This window comes from Sorex araneus, chromosome 1, assembly GCF_027595985.1.
Source record: "Sorex araneus isolate mSorAra2 chromosome 1, mSorAra2.pri, whole genome shotgun sequence".
Lineage (NCBI taxonomy): Eukaryota > Metazoa > Chordata > Mammalia > Eulipotyphla > Soricidae > Sorex > Sorex araneus.
This window is the reverse complement of record NC_073302.1, coordinates 158,691,547-158,717,039: the sequence shown is the minus strand read 5'-3', so window position 1 is coordinate 158,717,039 and position 25,493 is coordinate 158,691,547. Positions and strand designations below refer to the sequence as shown.

The following is a 25,493-nucleotide window of genomic DNA, read 5'->3' as shown; positions in this document are numbered from 1 at the left end:
ACTTTCAATCCACCCAAGTAAATTACATGTCTTTAATGAATATGAGTGACTTCTGCTGTGAAATTATAAGAACAGAAAAAAAATTACATAAAAGAAAATAAACTGTGATGCAATATTCAGTCATATAATAAAATTTTTATTTTTAATATATATAAAAGAAGGACTAGAGCAAAAGTACAGCAGGTAGGGCATTTGCCTTGTACACAGCTTAACCAGGTTCAATCCCTGGCATCCCATATGGTTCCCCAAGCACTGCCAGGAATAATTCCTGAGTGTAGAGCAGGAGTAACCCCTGAGTATCGCAGGATGTAACCTCAAAAAGAAAAGAAAAGAAAAGAGAAAAGAAAAGAAAAGAAAAGAAAAGAAAAGAAAAGAAAAGAAAAGAAAAGAAAAGAAAGGAAAAGAAAAGAAAAAAGAAAAGAAAAGGAGAGAGGAGAGGAGAGGAGAGGAGAGGAGAGGAGAGGAGAGGAGAGGAGAGGAAAGGAGAGGAGAGGAGAGGGGAGGGGAGGGGAGGGGAGGGGAGGGGAGGGGAGGGGAGGAGAGGAGAGGGGAGGGGAGGGGAGGAGAGGAGAGGAGAGGAGAGGGGAGGAGAGGAGAGGGGAGGGGAGGGGAGGAGAGGAGAGGAGAGGGGAGGGGAGGGGAGGGGAGGGGAGTGGAGGGGAGGGGAGGGGAGGGGAGGGGAGGGGAGGGGAGAAATGAACCCTAGCTACATTTCTGGACCACCCTATGCATCCGCCTGTTAAAGTTAAGTCAGCATATGAACTAACAGGAAATTGTGGCTTCTCTCTGCACTGACACTCTGGATGGGATCAAGAACCATACTTCCCAGCTAGGTTCTGAAACACAAGTATCTGTGCAAAAACCTCCAAGTTTTCAAATATGTACACGTAACAAAATCAATCAGTAGAGAATTCAGGATTCCTCACTTCTTCAGGAATCCGATGATAAATAGAGAAAAACTACTTACTATATAAGAAAGGGATTTCACAAAGTAAAGGGAAAGTAAAGTGAAATTTACCAGTTACACATGAGGGGTGGGGGGCTGGGGAAGTGGGGGGAGGGGGGAGGTATACTGTGATTCTTGGGGTGGAATATGTGCACTGGTGAAGGGATGGGTGTTTGAGCATTGTATAACTGAGACTTTAACCTGAAAGCTTTGTAACTTTCCACTTGGTGAATCAATAAAAGAATTTAAAAAAAAAAAAGGGATTTCAAAGAACTCAAAAAGTTTTTGGACATGAACCTTACTAAACGTATTTGAGAAAATAAGTAAGTACATACTTTTCTATTATTATTACTAAATAAAACCAATAAAATAATATTTTTAAATGTACTTAAATTATTAAGAAGCTCCCTTTTCAGATTTTGTGAGTGTGTAATTATGTTATCAAAGCTTTTTGCTATCATTTTACTCTCTGGACAAAAGTAACTTCCCAAGAAAATTAATAATATAAACAAATGGTTTGAAATACCACAGATGCATCTGTTTATATTCAGATAGGTAATATGCTAAGAATTCTTATCTATTAAATTAAAGCAGGTCACCTAAGAATTTTTCTAGATAGTACTTAATAAGTTTAATTATAATGAGTAAATGTAATTGCAGTAATAAAATGGACATCTGTTTTAAAATATTCTTCAATTTAACCTTATATTAAATCAGATTAGCTTTCATATGTTCATCTCCTTTACTAATGGCAGAAAAAAAAAAACGCCACGAAATAAGATATAAAACTCTGTTCTTACCTTTGAAGTTCTCCATTCCCAACCATCACCTATCTGCTGTGAATGTTTAATAAATTCTGCACAATAATATTGGAATGTTTTTTCTCCAAAGAATTCATCTTCTTCCATATTAAATGAGAGCTGCAGCACAGAAACAAAGTATGAGCATTAACTGTAGGATGCATAACAAAAGGAATTCTGCTAATGCACTTATCACTTTCAACAAATGAAACACTGATAAAGTGGGAAATAGCTTCAGATTCATTGTTTTTAAAAGGCATCTTTCCCTGTCACCATTTTTGGGGGACTGGGGAATGACTCCCAAGCAATGCCAAGAGGTCCAGGGACCCTTCCAGGCAATTCACAGCCAAGCAGGCCAGCAGTTCAATGTAAGCCTGGAGGATCCAACGCAGTGCTGCTCTCAGTACAGCTCAGACACTACGGTGCAGTTACCTGGGCCACCAAACGGATGCCAGTCACATGCCTTACCCCCTATCTTTCTGGCCACTCAGAAAATGTGAGCCACTTGAAAACCTAAGACCCAGATATGTAACAAATACACATCTATCTTTTTATAATAATAAAAGTGATACTGAGTATAGCATAAATCTTTAGTTACATTTTAATGGGATTTTAGAAAAAAATTAGTTTATCCATATGCTTAGTTTCTAGAGCCTAATTTTATCTCCCTTCTTCTCAACTAATGCTTCCAAACAACCTCCTCAGAACTTCTGACCTTCGCTCTTACATATTCTGACAGCCTTAGAGGAGCTGAGCTCTTCTTTACACATTGTTGGAGTTTGACTCACCAACAAATGTTTTACAGCCTCAAAGCATTTGTTAATAAAGGTGCAAGATTATGCTCACCTAATTAATTACCTACTTTATTGATAATCTACAACTTCAGGAAATTGAGGAATATACATATATTTGTCATATAAATCTGACAAAACGTAAAACACTATTTATAGGGAAGAGAATTTTAGAACTGAGAGAACACGTGCAGATTATGTGGTTCAAATCTCTTGATGAGAAAAGTTAGAATTAGTGAATTCCCACATTCTCCTCATTAGTGATAAGCATCATCAGGACAATTAACACGTATCGACTGCTTGCTATGTCAGGCACTATGCTAGACACTTTACATTCCCATTTCATCCTCACACAACCCAAAGGTTATTGTGATCCTCCATTCCTCAGTTGAAAACAAGAAACTAATATGTTTAAGAATGAAAAATTAAAAAGGTTTCAAGCCCCATTCTGCTTTCTCTAGATCAATGATCTAGCTCAACTACCTGATTCCAAATCTCACGTTCTTTATGATCATTCAAATTTAGTATACTTAGGAATTTGATCATTCATCAAATAAATGATACTGAGTATCTATGAAGTATACCACTATGCAGAGGTAACTGATACACAAAACTAAGAAATAAGTATGCAGTTCTTGTTTATACATTAACTGAAAGGAGAAAGATAAGAGGTAAAAATAATTATAGCAGAAACTCACAGCCAACCTCCATCTCTGCCAGATAAGAGAACTAATAGCGGCAGCATACTGATCATGAAGCACTCCTCCTCGCACTGGCAGTGAATGAGTATATCACAAAATACACAGTATGTATCTTAATTAAATACTACATGAACAAAACTAAAAATTATAAATAATAGTAGTGTTATTTCTATGGCAGTGGTAAGCCACCATAAAAAACTTTGCATCTACCAACCCCAGTTCGAATCCCCAACACCACATATGGTCCCCTGAGCCATCAGGACAATTAAGTTCCAGGGGACACACCTGAGCACAGAGCCAGAAATAGCCCGTAAGCACCATCAGTGTGTAGCTCCCAAATCCCTCCAAATTTAAATATATATATTGTTTTATTTCAAACTACATATAAACAAGACAATTGAAGAGATTAATGATGGGAAAAATTATACAAATCTATCATTTTGCACTCAATTGCTACACAAGTTGGCTTGAATCCTTTCATTTAAACTATTTATAACAAAACTTTCATTTAAGTAAAAATAAAATCTAAGTATTAAAAAAAAACTCTAAGCACAGCATTTTGGATCCATGTTAACCAAGAATGAGAACTGAAAACTAATGACAAAGCAATAAATTTGTTTGGAAAAAGAAAAGAAAAGTATGACTTCTCCAATTAGATACACATAAAAAAAGAAAATACCTTGGCAACACTGTTTTTTTTCCCTTTGAGGGCAAATAGATAGCTTTATATGTTTTATGTTGGAATAAAATATTTCAGCATTCTTTGTCTTATCACAACCTGTGATGTGTACTTTCTCTCTCTGACTCTCCATACATTTCTCTTAATATTTTACTTAAAAACAAAATGAAACAAAACGTCTCAAGGATGCATATATAATCAACTTAGCCAATTAACTGTTCAACTCTCGATTTGACTGATAACACTACAAGAGTACATACAACAAGTTGTATATACAATTTATAGTACATGCAATAATGGAGATATGCAGATCATGGTATGCACACTATATAATACCTTACGCACTTTTACAAAGATGGGAGCTGGTGTGCCAAGCAAGAGTTGGGACTGTATCCATAGGAAATATAAAACCAGCCCCTGGAGCAGAAGAGGTTATAATATTAAATAACTGGTTTTTCCAAAGAAGTCAACTGTGACAGGCCCAAGCCTCAAGGCAGAGGAGAGTTAGAAGCTGTGTCAATGATCTGAGTCAGAGGCTCTGAGGATGTGATGATCCCAGGCAATGAAAGAGAACAGAAAGAGAATGCATCTTGGGGCGGGAGAGATAGTACAGAGGTTAAGATGCTTGCCTTGTAGTTCTCTGACCCCAGTTCAATCTCCAAAACTAAATATGGTCTCTAAGCATCGTCAGGAGTGAGCACTGAGCAAGGAGACAGTAGCAAAAGAAAGTCATATCTTCCTTTTTCTTTTATTCCAATTGCCTGTCCCCACAAAATTATATAAAAATGACTTAGGAGGGGCTGGAGCGATAGCACAGTGGGCAGGGCGTTTGCTTTACACTCAGCTGACCCAGGTTCAATTCCCAGCATCCCATATGGTCCCCAGAGCACCGCCAGGAATAATTCCTGAGTGCAGAGCCAGGAATAACCCCTGAACATTGCTGGGTGTGACCCAAAAAGAAAAAAAAAAAACCTTAGGAGATTTGGAAGCTATCTGTACAAAAGAGTCAAACGAAACTGTGACAATGAATATCAGTGAGCATCTAGTGGAGCGTGAAAGTTTACACTAATCTGTGTATGGAAGAGGCCATGATTTGGGTGTGAGCAATTGAAACCAGGGCTTTATACATGCTAAGCAGACTACCATTGAACTACACACTACACCTACACTAAATTCTCTATGTACATGCCTGTCCAAGGGGAAAGTGGGAAAAGAGATTCTATAATTTTCAGCAGATCTTTACAGGGTCATTAGCAATATGTTAAAAATAGTTGCTCATAGTAGAAAGCAGTGCATTCAAAATACCAACATATCCTATAGAGGAACAAGAATGAATTGCGGAGCTAGAAAATAAAGTGTTAAATATTAGGAGATCCTATGCCCAGAGAGAAAGGTTAGTGGGAGTACAGAATAACTACCAAATAAACCAGAAACATCCCAACAATAGAGAGGTCTGCTAAGAATTGAAAGGATTAAAGGATTGAAAACACCCATGGAACTAGAAAATGAAACAGTCATTGATACCCAGTGAGCAGTTTTGACAACCAGGTAGAGAAGCCAGGTTCCTGTGGGCTAAGAAGATAACAGAAAGTCAGGAAATCATGAAAACTTTATAGACTACTTTAAAAGGAAAAAAAAAAAAAGCTTGCTTGGAAGTAAATACAAATTGGTAACAGAAGGAGCACACAGCACAGACTTAAGGGAGGATACTGTTATTCCTAAGAAAGGCAGATCATCAAATACATGTTTAAATTGAGCAAAGGTTCTAGCAGAGATGGAAAAGTTGAAAATACCAAAGAAAAGAGGCAGCTAATGAAGCAACGCGCAAAAGGAGCTGGGAGATACAATTGTTGGATTTGAGCGGTAGAGTAGCCCCCTTACAACTGATTTGAGGTTGAATATAAAATTTAGAGGAGAGCCAGAGAGAAAACTCAGTGCACAGGAGCTGGGCAATGTCCACATTGCAATAGAGTCCCCCGAACACCACCAGGAGCAGCACCCACGAAGAGGGTCAGTAGAAAGTAGCCTTTCAGCACTGCTGGCTATGGCCCCCAATCTATAAATAAATAAACAAACAAACAAATAAATAAAACATAGAATTTTTTAAATGGCATCAAAATTAAGGGACATGAAATCCAGTGATCACAAATTCTGATGCAGAAAGAGACAGCCATAGCAACTGTACAGCAGGTACTTGCCTTGCACACGACCAGGGATTCAATCCCTGGCACCCCAGGTGGTACCCCGAGCCTGCCAGAAGTGATCCCTGGCAGAGCCATGGAACTGTTGTTGTGAAGAGTGAAAGAACCACATTTTAAAAAGAACAGACAGAAATGAAGGTCACACGTGTGTATGGGAGAACCTGAGTTTGGAATACAGCATTCTGCAAGGCACTGCAAGCGACTTTAGCAAGATGTGAGAGCTCCATATGTGAGACCCAGAAGGGAAGGTTGAGGGGCTAAAGAGATGGTACATAGGTAAAAGATCTGGCCTTGCATGCAGTCCACCCCTTTTTAATCCCCAGTATCACATATGGTCCTCTGAGCACTATCAGAAGTGATCCCTGAGCACAAAGCCAGGAGTTATCTTTGAGTACTGACGGAAGTGATCCAAAATCCCTAAACAAAACAAAATGGAATAGGAGGTGCATTGACTAAGCATGCAAAGTTGAGGTTTTGCTGGGTGATTCAGTTGAAGAATGGGATGGAGAAGGGAATAGACATGCTAGTCTCAGAATGACTCAGAAGGAAAGGGGGGGGGAAGGACTGAGAAAATAGGGCAATATCAAGGAATACTAGAATCATAAAGGGTTTAGGCCATCTCAGTGAGAGAAGGAAGTGCAAAAATAGGAAGACTGAGTCTTAAAACTTGATGAGGTCTCAGCTGTGGTCGAGGATTGAGTATATGAAACGGCTTGTAGTGAAGATCACTAGGGCTCAAAGCATTTGTTTAAATTACAAGGCTTAGAGGCCAGAGAGATAGAATAGCAGGTAATGTGCCTGCCTTCTATGCAGTCTGCCCGAATTCGATCCCAGGCACTTACCCCATGCTCCTCCAGGAGTGACCTCTGAACACAGAATTATGAGGAGTCCCTGAGCACAACTGAATATGCCTCTCCCCACTATATATATATGTACATATATACATATATGTATATATATGTGTGTATATATATATATAATTAAATAACTTTGAGGTTTCAAACACTTGCTGCTTTCCACATGGATACCAAAGTCACTTAGAATATCCTAAGATTTGTAAATAATAAGGTAGAAGAATGGAATAGCACAGAAATGGTGATCCTGGTTTCTAATGCCAAGCCTATGGAGAGCAATTGCTAATAAGTCAATGCGTGTGCTCCTAATGAGCAGAACACCCCCTTGGATTCTTTCCCTAGATGGTGCTAAAGGCAGTTTCTATCACAGACCAGGACAACGTGTGAAGAAAAACACCTACCCTGCTCAATCTGACAGAACTAAATTTAATGAGCATTAGATGAGCAGGACATGAGGCTGGACGTAGTATTCCAAAAGGCTCAAAAAGGTATGGGGACTGAAAACAAACCGAGTATCCTGAGCCCTGGAGAAGAAAAAGCAGCTACCACTCAAAGGCTCTTAATTATTTTTTTTACATGCCAAGTCTCAGCTGCCAGAGACAGCAGAATGTGCAGGGCACTTTCCTTACACACAGCCAGCCGAGGTTCGATCCTCAGCACCCCATACAGTCCCCTGACCACTGTCAAAAGTGATCACTGAGTGCAGAGCCAGCAGTAAGCCTTGATCACTGACAGGTATGCCCCCACACCCCACAAAAGAAAAGAGGAGGGGAAAGTTCTGTTTCCTATAAAGCTCACTGGTAGAAGCAATGTGAAGAGCTAACATTATGTAAGATTTATGTGTGAAAAATGGATGTATGGTTGATCCACTGACCAAACCAAGCAGACAATCACAACGCATGTGGAGAACTGTAACACTCACAATGCACATGGCGGGGAAACTACTAATTCAGGGCTTCTGCCTCTTCTTTTCTCCCTCCCTTCCCTTCATTGTTGCAGCTATGGCTGGTGATCACACACATACCTCTCTGGCAATGTCTCTCTCTCTCTCTCCTCTCTCTCTCTCTCTCTCTCTCTCTCTCTCTCTCTCTCTCTCTCTCTCTCTCTCATACACACACACACATACACACACCTAATTGTGGTACTTGCCAGGAGTCTTTGTAGTTGCCGAAGGTCACACTTCTGGCCACTGGTGCTCAGACACCTTTTAGTTGTGCTGTTCAACAGAGGTGGAATCATACTGTTTTGTTGCTCACACACAACTGGCTGTAGTATTGTTGAAAGTCACTTTCAAAGCCAGAGATCACACACACACTCAGAGCTGCCAGGCATAGCAGCGGCTCTAACTTAGGAGAGTGCTCGGCATATGCAGTGGGACAGGGTTCCAAACTTGAAACCTCATGTTTGCAAGGCAGGCATTCTAAGTCACTTAACTAGGACCCTTTCCCAGCTCTTTCAACCACAGATTTCTTTTCATAGAAACATCTTAATCCACAGAATGTCGTTAAAGGAAATAATGCATGGAGTTCAGCTAAATTTGCTTACTATAAATGTGCACTACTGAGATCACAATGGAGAATCCAATTGAATGAGTGAACAGCGGGACAACAGGTTTGAGAAGGAAAAGCACCAAGCATCAGAAAGCAAGTACAAAGAAATAACAAACAACAGGGACTTCTGAGGGGACTGACACACGGTTTCGAAATTTAAGTGAAATACAACCTATGTGTACTTCAAACTCATTCTGTTTCTAGTGCTTCGGTGCTGACACAAGTTGGGAAAGTGACATCTAAAAAGACACTAAGCGTCCAGAGAGATGGTATAGTAGGTAGGATATCTGCACATGGCCAGTCTGGGTTTGATTCCTGGAACCCCTAAAGTCCCCCAAGCACTGACAGGAATGATCCCTGAGCACAGAGCCAGGAGTAATCCTTGAGCACAGAGTCAGGAGTAAGCCCTAAGCACAGCTGGGTGTGGCCACCAAAAACAAGATAAAGACATTAAAAGAAAGAATACACACGAATATAGCAAGAGCAGGGAGGTGAGGAAAACAGAATATGCAAATGTCTGAATCCCAGAGAAGGTCTTGAAAGTAACTAAGGAGCTCTGGAATGACAGAAATAACAGAGGTAGAGAGGGATACTGGGGAACCAAAGCTGACAAAAACCCCACTGGTCGTCTCCTGGAAGCTCTAAAGGGTTTTGAAAGTGGAAGTAACTGCTCAGATTTGCTCTCCGGCTTCCAAAGAAGATGACAGATCTTGCTTAAAGGGATGAAGACTGTCTAAAAGGATCTTACATAATCCAGGGGAGACTAAATGATGCTAAACAAAGCCAAAGATTGGCAGAAGGGCAGAAGAGGAAGGAATTGTAAAGACAAATGTTTTGATGGTTTGCTTATTACGACTGACAGATCTTGGTATGTGAAGAAGAGCTGAGAGACATGATTCAAGAAGGAGTCTCAGTATTTTTCGCCGCAGGTAGTGTGGTGCGCTGAGTGGAACAGAACCCAGGAGGAAGGACGGGGTCAAGGTAACTGTGGGTTTAGTTTAACCTCACTGAGTTTGAGTTTGAAATGCCAATGGAATACCCATGTAAAGAGACTTAGCAGGCATCGTGAGATTAGTCAGAAACATGGGGAAAAAGAAAGCTAGTCTGAAAATTGATTCTAAAACAACAATACACAAACAATAGACACTTGGTGACTCAGGTAGATGATGCAGAACTAGTAAGGGAGGACAAAATGCAGCAGAGAAATAATTTTTCCAACTGCATGATGGCCCTGGCATTTACTAAGAAATACCAAATCAAAGGAAAAAATTGAATCTAATTCATAAAGAATACTAACTTACTTTGGAATTTTTAATAGATTCCAAACAAGCCCTCTCTTAATAAGAAAATTGAACTCAGTAAAAACACTCCATTCCCTAAGCCCTCCAGTTACTTGAGGTTTACTGAACTATTCAAAATGCTACTCGAAACATAAAATTGCACTCAATAGCCATAGTTTATCTAATTAACAGCACCGTGCCACTAGCAAGATGACTGAACATCAAAGCACTAATTAATATTTGGTTGAATATGTTTAAAATTATGTAAGATGGGCTTTTGCTGAGGGATGTTACATACAATGATACAAACACTTATAGCTTGATTACAAAATTAGGAGCTATACTATATTTAAAAGGATATCCATCTTCATTCAAATCATCATAAAGCATGATAATGAAATATCAATGAATAATTATTGCCTCTATACAAGATTCTTTCACTGTGCCAAAAATTAAAATATAATACATTTTACACACACTTGCAATTCTTCTGAGTTCAGAAAACAGTAGAGGCAGAAATTAGAATCTTAGAACTCCTTATGAGATGGATGAAATTACGGTCAAATATGGAAATAACCACAATTAAGCCTTATTAAGCAATGATGGCAAGAATAATTCTGTTTTTCAAATGAAGAGCCTTAGACAGGTGAACTGACTATTTCCAGGCTTCAACTATCTTAAATTTAGACTAGAGATGACAAAAGAACACAAATGAACTCTTAGCCGAAAGACTAATTCCAATTCTCATTGTAAACAATGAATTTCTTAATTCTTCTAATTATAAGTTAGAAATGACGCAGAGACCTTTTCACGTCATAAAGTATGAGCTGTTAATACATCTATTTTGCTTGAGTCTCACCTTAATGAACAGCTGTTCAATTTTTCTTTCTCTTTTCAAGGTAAAATAGTTTTTTTTACAAAAAAATGTAATGAGTCATAGAGAAAATACATGTTGCAGGTTGTGATGTGGACAGCAGAGATCACTTTTTATTTCTTTTTCTTTAAGCTCAAGCAATCGGAACCGTCTGGGGTTGTTTTGTGCTTGGGGGCTTTTTGCTTTGGTTTTGTTTTACAGTGCAGGGGATCACATGCTGCACTTTATACATTTAGGCTCTACTATATCCTCGGACCCAGAACATTTTTGTTGGAGGGCAGTAGGAGCTTGGGCTATACCCATCTGAGTGCAGGATCACTCCTGGGAAGCCTCAGATATTTTTGAGCTGCTTCCCATAGAAGCTAAAGATTGGAAAGATACAATAATTTTTTCCCCACCAAGCAGGTGCTGCTAAAACATAGGTGTGCCCTCAGACTAAACAGTGTGCTGCTTATTCTGCAGTTATTAAAAATACATATTTTCAGAAAAGCTGCCCCAGTGAATTCTAACACTAAGTAGAATCATTGTTTCAATGATCCTTAATTAAAAACAATTTTTCCATTACTACTTTCCACATTTTTGATGTCTAAAACGTGGAAAATTGACTGTGTGTTTAGGGTTCTGTGAGGGTTTTTTTGGTTTTTTGGTTTTTTTGGCCCAAAGGAGGTTGGTTAGACATTTCTTTTATTAAAACTATGTCCGTGTGCGTGACTCATAACGAGACTAAAACACCTCAAACAATAAAATGAAATGTTCCACATAATGTAGGATTAATTACAAAAGTATAATAATGGGGGCCAAGAGAGAGTATAGGGCTTAAAGTACTTGCTTCACATCCCACCAACCCAATTTCAATCCCTGATACTACAGATGGTCCCCTGAGCACAGAGCCAGTGATAGCTCCTCAGCAGTACAGGTGTGGTCCAAGTCCACCTCACAACCCCAAAAAATATGGTAATCACACTTTACTATGCTTATGTTTATCATTTTTAACTAGTAAAAGTAGGCAGTTTTCCATTTGACTGTCCTTCACAGCAACAACTTTAGATTTACTCTTTCCTTAAGAAAGCACTCAGTAACTAAGTTCAGAGGTGAAGCCAATCCTTTACCTTAATAACAATTTGACTTGAATTCATTTAGATTAATTAATCCTTTACCTAGAGGTCCTTTGGCAATGATCCTTAAGTTACTGACAACAAAGAAGCACCCAGGATGCAAAGTTTAAATATGGTATCCCGGGCATCAGCCAAAAAGATCACCTGATTCTGAAGATCACAAAAAATACGCATTCATAATGAGCACCAGAGGTACTGCTGAGAAGAAATCAGTCTAGAATATTGAGACCAAAGATGAATCATTTTTTAGAGGCAAGGAAAGGCCCAGATCCCAAGAAGCCTGGGGCAAGGATTAAGGGGACACACAGCAATAAATAGCACAGGGAAGCCTTTTTTTTTTTTTTCCATTGTTGGCCAGTCAATAAAGGGAAAAAGGAAGCATCAAGAAGAAGAAATTTGGTTCAGTCTTGACACCAGCGAGCTCAGTGGTCCCTGCTTGCCTGCCACTGACACATTCTATTTCCAAGTTGAAATGAAGCACATGGCATATAGACAAGAACTGAGGGTTGATACCTCCTATTACCTCTGCAGCAAGAAATCTAGTTAGGAATCAGGTAAATAGGCATCATATTCTCCCTGCACTCTACATTTCTTTCAAAAAAAAAAAAAGCCTGAGCAGTGCCCTCTACTGTGGCTTCCAACATCCATTCATAACTCTCCTTCAAGGCAGTCCCTCCCATAATGTAACACTCAGTGATAGCACAGTGGGTAGGGCATTTGCCTTGCACGCAGCCAACCCGGGTTCAATTCTTCCACCCCTCTCCGAGAGCCCGGCAAGCTACTGAGAGTATCCCACCCACGCAGCAGAGTCTGGCAAGCTACCCGTGGCATATTCGATATGCCAAAAACAGTAACAACAAAGTCTCACAATGGAGATGTTACTGGAGCCCGCTAGAGCAAAAATCGATGAGCATCGGGATGACAGGATGACAGTGACAGTGATACATGGTGGGAACTAACCCACAAGGAGCATTGCATACTGCGATGTAAAATTGACAAGAAGTAACTGAGGGGACGGGATGCAAGCTCAGTACAGTCGTCTTACCACCTGTACTTCCTCCTGCCAAGAAAAACTCAAAAAAAAAAATTTAACTATTTCAAGTCACTAAAAAATTCCCTTCATTATAGACACAGTACAGAAAAATGAAATACAATAAGAAAGGAAGCTCTCTCTTGAACATAGAAAAGATGCTTCCTCTATAAATGCCATTATCCCCATCAATCTGCTTTTCAACTTAACCTTGAGGGGAAGAATTCATGGCATCTAAGTGTAGTGAGGCAGATAGAGAACTTGAACACTCGGACTAAATTCTAAACACCATCCCTACACACATCCATCTTCTGACAAGAAACCAAACTACCAACAGCAACACAGGGCTATATTGCTATACTGTCCATCGGGGACAGGGTGACAGTACAGCAGGCAGGGCAGTTGTCTTGCACGTGCCTGACCCAGGTTTGGTCCCCAGCACCACAAATAGTCCCCCATCCCCTCAAGAGAGATCCCTGAATACAGAGACAACTGCAAGCCTTGAGCACCTCTGGGAATGGCCCCCAAAGAAACAAACAAAATATGTAGTCCATTAATGACAATCAATAATAATAGAATATCAGACCTAGAGTGACAAATTTAGGGGAAGGTGGGGAGGAAACAAACAGGCTGACAGGAAATAACACAAGAACCAAGGTAGAGGGCCTGCAGTGCAAGTGGTGCTGAGGGACATAACCGTGCACACCAAAGCCAGAACAAATAACAGGACAAGGGGTGAGAAGGGAAGGAATGTTGGACCAGAATGGACATGGGGGTGGTAGGTAGAGTCATGGCATGCACTTTAATCGTGGGAGGAGCCATAAGTTTGTGTATCAATACAGAAACTTGAATGCTATTTTAACCTTATCACCAAAACTCTAATAATAATAAGTATATATTTATATATATTTATATATTTTTAAAAAGCCAGTCCATGAAGCTTGGGAAAAACAAGCACTATCACAAAGAGAATGGAAAAAGCTGTTCGTACAACAGGCATGTTTGGAATTAGGGATAAATTCTTAGAAAGTATCTACACTACATTCCCAATGGGGAAAGAGAAAGCTGGTAGGGAGTTAGCTGAGGAGGCGAACATCACACAGGGCCCCAGACTCAGTCCCCAGCACTGCAGGCCTCCTAACCACCAGCAGGGCAGTTTGTTGGTCCTAACACTGTGGGGCAGCCCCTCTCCCACCCACCAAAAAAGGACAAAGAAAATCGTGGTCTCTAAATACAAGAAATATGGGAGGAAAGAAGAGTTGAGATTTTGAAAAAGGAAAATGGAGGCCAGAACAATAGTCCAGTGGGTAGGTTGTTTGCTTGCACATGGCTGGCCTGGGTTTGATCCCTGGTCTCTCATATGTCTCCCAAGCCTGCCAGGAGAGATCCCAGAGCACAGAGCCAGGAATAAGGCCTGAACACTGCTGGGTATGCCTCAGAAACAAGCAAAAATCAAACAAACAAAATGGATGTGGAAAAAACTGGTGTATACATACCAAATATATACCAATAATTATAGCTCAATTCTAAATTAGAGACAATAGTTAAAAGACTAGAAAATATGAAAGTCTACTTTGTGTTTTAGCATATTCAAGTGAAATTATATCCAAACACTTATATAAAAAAACATAAGAACCCAGATGAAACCAATGCATATTGATTGCTAGGAAGGATGAAGAACACAGAGGCAACCTACAAGTAACTAGCATTTCTATACTGAAATCATAAACATACAACTGAAAAATGTTTACTGATAAACGCTACCTTCCCACCAAAAAATAAAAATTTACTCCAGTAAATTTAAAGTGAGACAGGAGGATGGCCAGTATTAATGTGCCATGCAACTATGCAAGTGACCTTGACAAGAAGGGAATCAGAAATTTCTGTTTTGCCTCTGGTGGAATAATATTCCCATGTATAAACATTACAAAACTTAGCAACTACATTGTTATTCCCTTAAATAAATATCTCTGTGCTTATACAAGGACCTAATAACTATACCTTGTCCTTTACACATATCAACATCCATCAACCTTTTTCATCTTTGATCAGTTTCCATCTTTGATCATGTCTCTTACATATAATGCTGGAAAGCTTAATCTGGCCTGCTAAAAGAGTTAATGGGTTACTGATGCTGAGTACTTCAAAAGGTGAGAACAGTGAGATCTGAGACCATTGGAATGTATGGTCAACTGAATCCAAGAAAATGTAAGATAAAGGAACAAGTGTCCAAGTGGATCTGGATTCATGATTTGCTCATTCTAATACATTTGAGTAGTAAAAATCACACATAGTCAAAGCCGCGCAGTTTACAATTACGACTGTCATCCCCCACGAAGTAATCAAAAGTGGTTAGAATTTGGCTGGCACCTTGACTCCTGGAAATCATCACCCTAAAGTTCTCCCTTTTCTTTGAAATATCATGAACATTCAAATTGTTACTAATTTATCCCAGTTCTATACCTATGTAACCTAGACATTTGTGTAGAAATGGCACTACTCTCTGAGCACACCCACATTGCTACTGAGTGTGTACTACTGCTCTTAACAAACTTTGCCTCTGTTTGTTGTTATGACAATGTTCAACCGTCTTACTTAGAAGTAACTTTCTCTGAAGCACGCCCTCACTCTGACACTAAGTGTGTACTTTGAATTTTAGTACTGCCCTATTCAGAAACAAAGCTACTCTTGAGCTTATGCCTGCATGCTGATTCTTTTACTTGGGGGTTGATGGAAGAAGAGTTGGGGCTTACTCCTGGCAGGACTCAAGGGAACAAACTGGGCGCCAGGAATTGACCCTGGGCCGACAGCGTGCAAGTGCCCTACCCACTGTACTAAACTTGGGCCCTGGATGCTTAGTCTCAAATGTATATGTTCTCTACTCACTTTTTACTGTATTTTATTTCTGACTCACATTTGAATGACTTCCTGTGGGGGTCAAAGAGACTTGCTCCTCTGATCAGGGCCTTAGCAGCTTTTTTAGCATCTGCCAGGCTTTCCGTCCAATGACAGGATTTACTGGTTTTCTGAGAAAACTATAAGAAAGAAACCTAGACCCAGAGGTAGGCTAGCTGCATGTCTTAAGGAAAGAAAAAGAAAAAGATGCAGGTGAAAGAGGCATTGACCTACAAAAGGACAAAGATCAAACTAGCCTCAGCTGTGTCCTTGCAAGGAACGCTGTTAGCACCTATAACTGAATTATGCACACTGAAGAAATTAAACTTGTAATGAGTAAAATTTAAGCATTTAAATGAATTTATTCTACACATCTCTACCTATTATAGTACCTTTCTTCAGCTAATTTTTTCAAGTCAATTCCCTAATTGGCTATTTTCTCATTCCCCCCAAAAAAGCTTTGTACATCCAATCTTTTTTGATACTGGTGTCATTACTTTCATAAGAAGATTATCTTTCTTTTCCCTTTAACATAAAATAAGACTTCTCTGCAAGCACATAAAAGAAACTTTTCCACTAATGGTGAAGATTTGAGCTGATCCACCAGCTCAAACTCTCTAGCTGGCCTTTGAATACTGTGACTAGTAGAACTGTTGTCAGCACATATGCTAATCAGGCCATCCGGGAAACAATAGTATATGACCTTGGCCAAAGATATTTAACAAATAAGAAGTTACAAAAAGGACTGACACTACATCAGAAGCTACCAATTCTGTATTAGTCTGAATATAGATGACAGAGCAAAAGGTTTTATAAATTTATTACCAAATATCACTGTTTTTGAATAAAAAGTTATTAGACATTTTTGTAATGAAAGAAAAAAAGCCCTTTAATTTTTATTCTTGCCAAGTTTTAATTAAAGACTAGATAAAGATGACACTCTCCATAACCATACCACCTGACTCCACGTCAGGATGTTTCACTCAGGGCACCCCAGAGGGGTGCGGGTGAGACCCAAGGGACCCAGCACTGGCAGCCAACAACCTCCAGAATTCAGCCACCACCATTCTCATGACTGTTCTCCACATGTTCAGGCCAAGTATCACCCACAAGTGAATCTATTCCTGGACCATGTGGCCGCATTTGTGGCCGAAAGATTCTTCAAACCACACACCCCACCCATCCTCCAAGATTACAGCACCAAACTCGATAGTATTCAAAGTAGGAGGCAACCAATCTTAGAGAGAAAATATACTTTTTAAAAAAATATATACATATATATAAAGCACACAAAGCTCAACCTTTAACAACATGTTAGTGATCTCTTATAGAAGGGTTTGATGGTCCCTGGGTGAAATACAACAATTTTCACACTTTTCCTCTAAGGATATTTTTTATAGCATTTTCAGCGATTTTTCATAACAAACAATACAAAATAAATTATTTCAGTTCTGCTTTGGGGCAGGGATTGGGATTCAGGATGGAAACACCAAAAATATGGTGGTGGGAAGGTGTAATGGTGGTGGGATTGGTGTTTGAATATTAAATGTAATCAAATATTGTGAACTATTTTATAAAATTTTTTAAAAATTAAATAAAGACTAGATTAAATAAATATGCCTTAACATTTCCACACACCTTTCAGTGATTCCATCAGCACCAACAACATTCTAGCACTCTAGCACTCTATTATGTATCTCTCTCTCCTATGTACTCAACTGTTCACACAGGAAAGAATGTGAACATTTTCCTGGATATTCTGAAGACTCCCTAAACATAAGAGAATCTGAAAGAATTTAACTTAGTTCCTGAATAACTAAATTTTGAAACTTGAACTATTAAAATGTGTGGAAGGAAAGGCACACCAAGGTGTTGGAACACTAAATGCTTGAAACAACTATGCAAAGAACAACTTTGTAAATCACAGTATTTAAATAAAAATTAATTTTTTTGAAAAGGCACACCAAAAATATGGAAGAACTCTTGCAAATACAGAACCTGGAAATAGAAAGCTTAAGTTTTTTTTTAATGAGAGGTAAGAGTAAGAGGGCTCGGAGAGTTGAAATAAATCATGAAAAATAAGACTCAATGACATGCACTTCAGAAGGCAGGAGGGACCCTCGGCGCCATCTTCCCACCTTCAACAGAGAAGAGGCCAGGCAGTCTGGTGAGCAACGCGGCCGGAGAAATGCTCCGGACCCGAATCCGGGCCAACAACACCAGGGATCCAGATGGAGGAGGTACAGCAGGCACACCTTCTCCGGATGGAGTCCTGGCGACACTGAGAAGCAACTAACACGGCTCCGGGTTGCGGGACTGGAACACATCCGCAACATTTCAGTTTTTCTAAAAACTGAAAACATACAATCTTTTAATGACAAACCAATTATCAAATGCTTCCTTAGTAGGGCTGTCTTCATTGGGGGGAAACTCCAACAACAATAGTGAGTTTTGTTTTGCAATATGGAATGTAAGCAAGGTAGAGAGAAAATGAAGTGAAATTCATCAGTTATACAGTTGGGGGGGCTGTGGCGGGGGGTATACTGGGGATTTTGGTGGTGGAATATGGGCACTGGTGAAGGGATGGTGTTTGAATATTGTATAACTGAGACATAAACCTGAAAACTTTGTAACTTTCCACGTGGTGATATAATAAAAATTTTTTAAAAAAAAAGAAGGCAGGAGGTACCATTCTTTTATTATTATTATTATTATTCATTTTAATTTTTATTAAATTCCCATGAGATAGAGCTTTACAAAGCTGTTATGATTGGGTTTCAATCATACAATGTTCCATCACCCATCCCTCTACCAGTGTAATTTCCCAGCACTAAAGTCCCCAGTTACTTCTACCCCCCAATTGTCCCCTCCCCCAGCATGCCTCTATGACAGGCACCTCTCTCTCTCTCTCTCTCTCTCTCTCTCTCTCTCTCTCTCTCTCTCTCTCTCTCCTCCCAGGAGGTACAATTCTTGAAGTGTACGGAAATGAGTGGGGTCATACTGGATTGTCATAAACAGAAGGAATTGTCATTTCTATTACTCAGGCACCAGGTAGAAAAAGCAAACTTCAGGACAATCCCATACAATAAAGAACCATAGAGTTTCTAAAAATGTGTTTAAAATCTGCAATCACAGGCTGCATTTCAGTCACAAAATATTTACCTCCAAAGAAGCTCCTGGTAATTGGCATGTTTCCTCCTTTTCTTTGACCATCAGGCTCAGAACTCACTATGTGACCCACCATTAACACATACAACTTCCCCCGGTATATAATGTACTTTTAACACACCCTACCATTATCTTTCAATTCAATGTTCTTTATATTTTCATGATGCCAATTATTATTTCATATCACATATAGTGTATAAGCTACCTCAAAACTTTTGAACAAAAAAGGACACAGATTTTTTTAAACCTTAGGAACAGAAATAAAATGGAATATAGAAAGAAAACTTATTAGTAAGAAAAATTTATACTGAATGCCAAGAATCATCTGAGATAAAGATTTTTTAAATCTATGGTCTTTGTCATCAATGATTTGTAATCAAATTTACAAGACAATCAAACTGAAAAATAATGGAAAATAATAAGGCAGTAAAAATTAGTGATAAATTGGACAACCATTATAAAGAACAACTATGGATTTAAATAATTATAATAGCATATATAAAGAATTACAATAACTTGCTAATCTTCATAGCAACACTACGAGGTAGATAATATGATTTTGTTTGTTTTTATACAAAAGAGGAAACTGGAACAGAGAGGTTAAGTAATTTGCCCAAGGTAACATAGTTGTTAAATCTGTTCTTCTGGTCTAGATAAGTCTAGAACCAGAAGAGTGAAATTTCAGATAATCCTTACATTGCAAAAGGATACTGAAAGCTATAATTTAAAGAAAAAAAGGAAGACTCTGAAAAAAGAGTGGAGGGATAGAGCAGAGAAGGGGCACCAGTGAGTCTAGGTTAAAACAAAGCAGAGTAAAATAATGTGGTTGTAGTTAGAGAAATAACAGAAAAATCTGAGGAGTAAAAGAAAATGGGAAACAATTTATAAACAGCCTTATTACTAAGATCAGTGGGTAAAAAGTTCTGATAAACAATAAAATAGTACAACAAAGTGACTGTCTACAAACTCAATGCACACACAAACAAAAATCACATTTCTATATGCAAATAACTAATTAGAGGAGAAAGTAATCAAAGAGTCTATCCCATTTTTAAAAAGTTCCGAAGTTCCAAAAACATCAAGTATCTAGGAGTCATCTTCATAAAAGAGGTTCAAGATCTGTCCAATAAAAACCTAAGTTGCTTAAGATATATAAGACCTTAGAAAATGAAAAAATATTCCACGCTTAATGATTAGAAGAATCAATATTGTCAAAATGACCATCCTACCTAAGTTAATATATCAATTCAACACAATCTCCATCAAGATTGAAACAACATCTTCAAGGACATAAAATAGTAAAGTTTGTATAGAATAATAAAATAACCCCGAATAGCCAAAGCCATGCCAAGAAATAAGCAATTTGGAGGTAGTGCATTACCTAATTTAAAACTATGCTATAAAGCTATGGTCATCAAAACCACATAGTATTAAAATAAGGATAAACTCTTTGACCAATGGGCCAAAATCTACCCAAAGACAAGTCCCCATGTCCTCATAGTCAGCAAATTTTCAATGAACGAACTAGGTACATGAAATAAAGTAAAGATAGCTCCTTCAAAAAATGGTGCTAGGAAAACTAGACAACCATGTGTAAAACAACTAAGGCTGGATCTATATCTTACACTTTACACAAAAGTCAATTCAAAAAGGATCAAACAAGTCAAAAAGTCAATTCAAAATGCTACAGTGGGTAGGGCACTTGCCTTGCATGTGACCAACCCAGGTTCAACCCCAGTGTGCCATATAGTCCCTTGAGCACTTCTAGGTAACTAACTCCTGAAATCGGAGACAGGAGTAACCCCTGAGCACTGCCAGGTGTGACCCAAAACCAAAACCAAAATATAAAAAAAACTAAAACAAAGTGGATCAAAGGCCTTGAGATCAAACCAAAATCTATAAAGTACAATGAAGAAAACATAGGCAAACCACACCAAGATTTGGACATCAAAGTTATCTTCAATGATATAAGGCCATTGGCAAAAGGAAATCAAATCAAAAATAAACAAATGAAACTTCATTAAATTAAAAGAGTCTCTGCATGGCAAAAGAAACAAGGGCTAAATCTAAAAGATACCTAACTGAAAGGGAGAAAATATTCTCAACACATCAGATAAAGGGGTTAATATCCAGAATACATAAAGTGCTCCTAAAGACCAACAACAAAACCTAAAAGCCCTTGCAAAAAAAAAAAAAAGCAGAAAGGAAATGAACAGACACTTCTGAAGAAGACAGATTGAGGGCCAAAAGGCACATGAAAAAGTGATCATTATCACTCATTATTAGGAAAATTCAAATTAAGATGACATAGACACAGGATGGGCACGGGGGTGACCAGAGGGAAAGTGATCGGAATATTGGTGGTGGGAAATGTATGCTGGTGAGGAGACAGGTGTTAGAATACTGTATGATTGAAACATAATCATGAACAACTTTGCAACTCTATCTCATGGTAAGTCAATAAAAATAAACAATTTTTTTTAAGATGACAATAAGAGATCATCTCCTTGTGTTGGCAAGGATGTGATGAAAAGAGCACTCTCATCCACTGAAGGTGAGCATGCTGTCTGATTCAACGCCTGTGGAAAATAGTATGGATAGCTCTCAATAAAGGAAGAATTGAGCAACCATCTGGCTCAGCAATTCCACTTCTGGTTATCTAGTCTCAGGACACAAAATATTCATTTAAAAGGGCAGATTCACACTGTTATTCACTGTAGCACTTTGCACAATAGATAAGATATGAAATCAATCTGGGTGTCCAATGACAGATGAATGGATTATGAATGCATACATATACATTATATATGTATGTATATATTGTGTATAGGATATATATATATTACACAATGGAATACTAGGCAGCTGCAAGGAATGATGAAATCATACAATTCACTGCAATTTAAATGGAGTTGGAAAATACATTAAATGAAGTAAGTCAGAAGGACATAGGATGATCTCACTTATCTATAGTATATAGAATAACTGGATATGGGAACACAAGATATTAAAGGGGGATACCTAGATCACCCTTAACCCCTGAGTATAAAAAGGACAAGGAAGGAGAAAAATCAATGGGGGAAGAAGAGGTAGATGGGAAGTAACAGGAGCTGGTGTCAAGGGCCACAGGTACATTGATCTATAGAGTGATGGAATTACTATATACCCAAACTACAGAGTCAACAATACTGAACACATGAGATCCAAACTACAACAATCCAACTTTAAGATGTGCCTGTCAAGGAGACAGGCTCAGGGGGCAGGGGAAGTGAGGGATCTGGGATGCAGGTGGAAGTTAGTTGACACTAGTGGTGGGATTGGTGCTGCAATGTTGTATGACTGAAATGCAACTATAAATAGCTTTGTAAATCACAGTGCCTTAACTTAAAATTTTTTAAATTAAGAATAAAAGTGACTATTAGGGGCTGGAGCAATAGCACAGCGGGTAGGGCGTTTGCCTTGCACGCGGTCGACCCGGGTTCGATTCCCAGCATCCCATATGGTCCCCTGAGCACCGTCAGGAGTGATTCCTGAGTTCATGAGCCAGAAGTAACCCCTGTGCATCGCCAGGTATGACCCAAAAAGAAAAAAAAAAGGATGAAAAAGTGACTACTAGATCATTGTAGGTTCTTCAGCTCAAAAGGATAATAAAAGTTTTCTCTTAAAGCTGTAACACAACTGTCATACAACCTTAACTTAAATTTGTATTATCACAATAAGAACTTCTACAGGGGCCTATAAGTCTAAGTGATTAAGCCAAGTATATTAGCAAAGCCTCTGGTTCTGGAGTGATAGCACAGCGGGTAGGGAGTTCTCCTTGCACACAGCCAACCTGGGTTCGATTCCTCTGTCCCTCTTGGAGAGCCCAGCAAGCTACAGAGAGTATCTCGCCCAAACGGCAGAGCCTGACAAGCTATCCATGGCATGTTCAATATACCAAAAACCAGTAATAACAAGTCTCATAATGGAGATGTTATTGGTGCCCACTCAAGCAAATCGATGAACAACAGGATAACAGTGCTACAGTGACAGACAGAAAGTGCTCTGGTTCTGTCTAGTTTTTAACAAATTAAAAAAAAAAAAAACATTACCCCAGAAAAACACCTCTGATGTGAATGATTTTAGGGTCTATTGTCCAAGCTTTCTCTGGCTCTCAAGTTGTTCTATACCCAGCCTTCTTGGCCCATAAAGAACTTTTCCTTTCCATAAATAAAATCATCAGCCCATCTCTATAGCTCTTGTTGTTGTTAGGATTCTGATTATGTTTATGATTCAAACACAGCCTCTGTATCCAAACACATCTGGAGGCATCAACCAAGCCCAGACTCAAGCAGTCTACTACTTACGTAAACTTTACCCTACTTATCTTTCTAAGTAGCTGCTTATCTTCCTCTGCAATGTATATCCATTACAAATTGTTATCAAGTTATAAGTCATACAGCAGAATGTTATACCCAATTTGATTCTTCCACAGGATAACAAAATCTCACTGTCACTCCGTTATTCATCAATTTGCTCGAGTGGGCACCAGTAATGTCTCCATTGTGAGACTTGTTGTTACTGTTTTTGGCATATCAAATATGTCACGGGTACCTTGCCAGGCTCCGCCATGCGGGCAGGATACTCTTGGTAGCTTGCCAGGCTCTCCGGGAAGGATGAAGGAATCAAACCTGGGTTGGCTGCATGCAAGGCAAATGTCCTACCTGCTGTGCTATCACTCCAACACATCAGTTAACTTTATTCTAAAAAGGGAGAAATTGAAGGAGAGAAGCAAGAAAAAGGGGGAAATTTTTGTAACCTTCTTTATCCAAATGAATCCTTTAGAATTGGTATGTTTTCTAAAATAACTTAGAAAAAGAAATAAACAGAACTATTTCCATTAGTTTCCTCAATTAAAGTATCAGTAATAACAAAATTTAAATCTGCAAGTTGGTATAATTTAACTTGCATTTCTCATTACTCAACATTTCTTTTTTCTTGGTTAGGGTTTCCTTTTGTTTCCTCTTTTTCTATATTTGACCCTTGACCTTTCAGAAAGAAAAAGCTTCTACCTTGGGTAGAACATAAAATGCAGTTCAATGTTAGAGAACTAACTACACAGGATGTTTTCCAATCCTGAAAAATACAAGCTTTAGTTTTTGTCACTCATTAGTATGAAGGCCATCCCCATATTGTAATGCTTTTTTTTATTATAAAATGACTTATTAAAAGTAAATCTGTGACAGTAAGTTCTTGAATAAAGGACATAAATGATGAAAGTCTTACCAATCTTGAAAATAGGACATTAAAACCAAAACCAGTATTTTTAATCCTGATAAGAAATAATTTGCAATTCTATGGGGGGGGGGGAATATAGAGAAGGTGGGTAACTGTGGAACCTGCCCCAAATTCTATACCAAGAGAAATTCTGGTCCCTAATGAAGTAATCCTCACGTGGGCATGTTAGATTTTTTTTTACAAAGGTAGCTATCCCTGTCCCTTTTCCAAGATGTATATCATTCTGCCACAATCAAAGTATGTTTCTATAAATCAGTTTCGCTTTGCCTTTATCCCACACACCTCCCACCCATGATTTCCATATAAGTGGGCAGGCTCCCCGGGAGAGAACTGAGGGCCATAAATATTAGGCTATCCCTACTAATACTTCATAAATCTGAAACCCCTTGGAGTTAAGCGGGCCGTGGCCGCCGAGCTCGGCAGTCATTTCATAGCCTTTGTCTCAAGGTTAGCAGGACAAAGCCCTGCCAGCGGCGTGCAGGCTCTGAGCACGCTGCAGGGCTGCGGGGTGCGAGCCGCGCCGTCGTGGAGCCGGAAGTGCGGGTCAGCCCGCTGCGCGCACCGACGCCGGCCGGGGGTGGGAGCGCACGACGGCGGGGGGGAGGGGGAGCGGGTGGAGGGGCTGGGGGTGCACCTTTCCAGCCCGCCCGGGCCGCCCCCGGGCCTGAATTTCCGCGGAGGGAGCTGGGCTTCCCCGCCTTTTGTTCCAGGCTGGGCTTTCTCTCTCTCCCGCCCCCTGCCCCCCTCCGCGCCGCCCAGCCCGGGAGCAGGGTGAGGACTGTGCGGGAAGCAGAGGCGGCGGCAGGCGGCCAGCAAAGAGTGGGAATACTCACCCCACTCCTCTCGGCCCCACACCCCGCCGCACGGCCCCGCGAGGGCGGAGCGACGGGGAGCGGGGGAGGGGAGCGGGGAGAGAAGGCCGCGACAGGCCCGGGCCGCCACCCCCGACGGCGGCCCCGGGGCGGAGTGCGGGGCCCCGCGGCGCGGCTGAGGGGCGGGGACCGGTGGCGGAGGGGCAGGGCCCAGTGGCGGAGGGGCGGGGCCCCGCGGCGGAGGGGCGGAGCTCATCCCGGACAAGGGCCCCGCCCCGTCTCGCCCACGCTCCGACCCGGAGCATGCGCACTGCGCCGCCCGCGCTCCCGCGCGCCGAGCTCGTGCCTGCCGCTGACGTCGTGGGCCGCGGGCGCGCGCGGGACCCGCGCCGGGCCGGGAGGGGCGTGACCTCCCCGCAGCCCGCGGCGACGGCGGCCGAGGCCCCGCCCCTTCCCTCCCGGGGCGGGAGAACCCAAAGGCCCCTTCGCTCGCCCCTGCTCCTGGCACAAAGGAGCCGGG

General features: G+C 40.2%; 1 protein-coding gene across 1 annotated transcript in view; it reads right to left on the bottom strand.

The window, feature by feature from the left end:
- ATG10 (autophagy related 10) overlaps positions 1–18,064 on the bottom strand; it is a 275,907-nt gene extending 257,843 nt beyond the window's left edge. The window contains exons 1-2 of the mRNA XM_055123937.1: positions 17,855–18,064; positions 1,747–1,866 (exon numbers count right to left, since the gene is read on the bottom strand). Coding sequence (XP_054979912.1) covers positions 1,747–1,866; positions 17,855–18,052 — 318 coding nt within the window. The 5' untranslated portion in view covers positions 18,053–18,064. The remainder of the gene's footprint in view (positions 1–1,746; positions 1,867–17,854) is intronic.
- Positions 18,065–25,493: the final 7,429 nt, after the last annotated feature.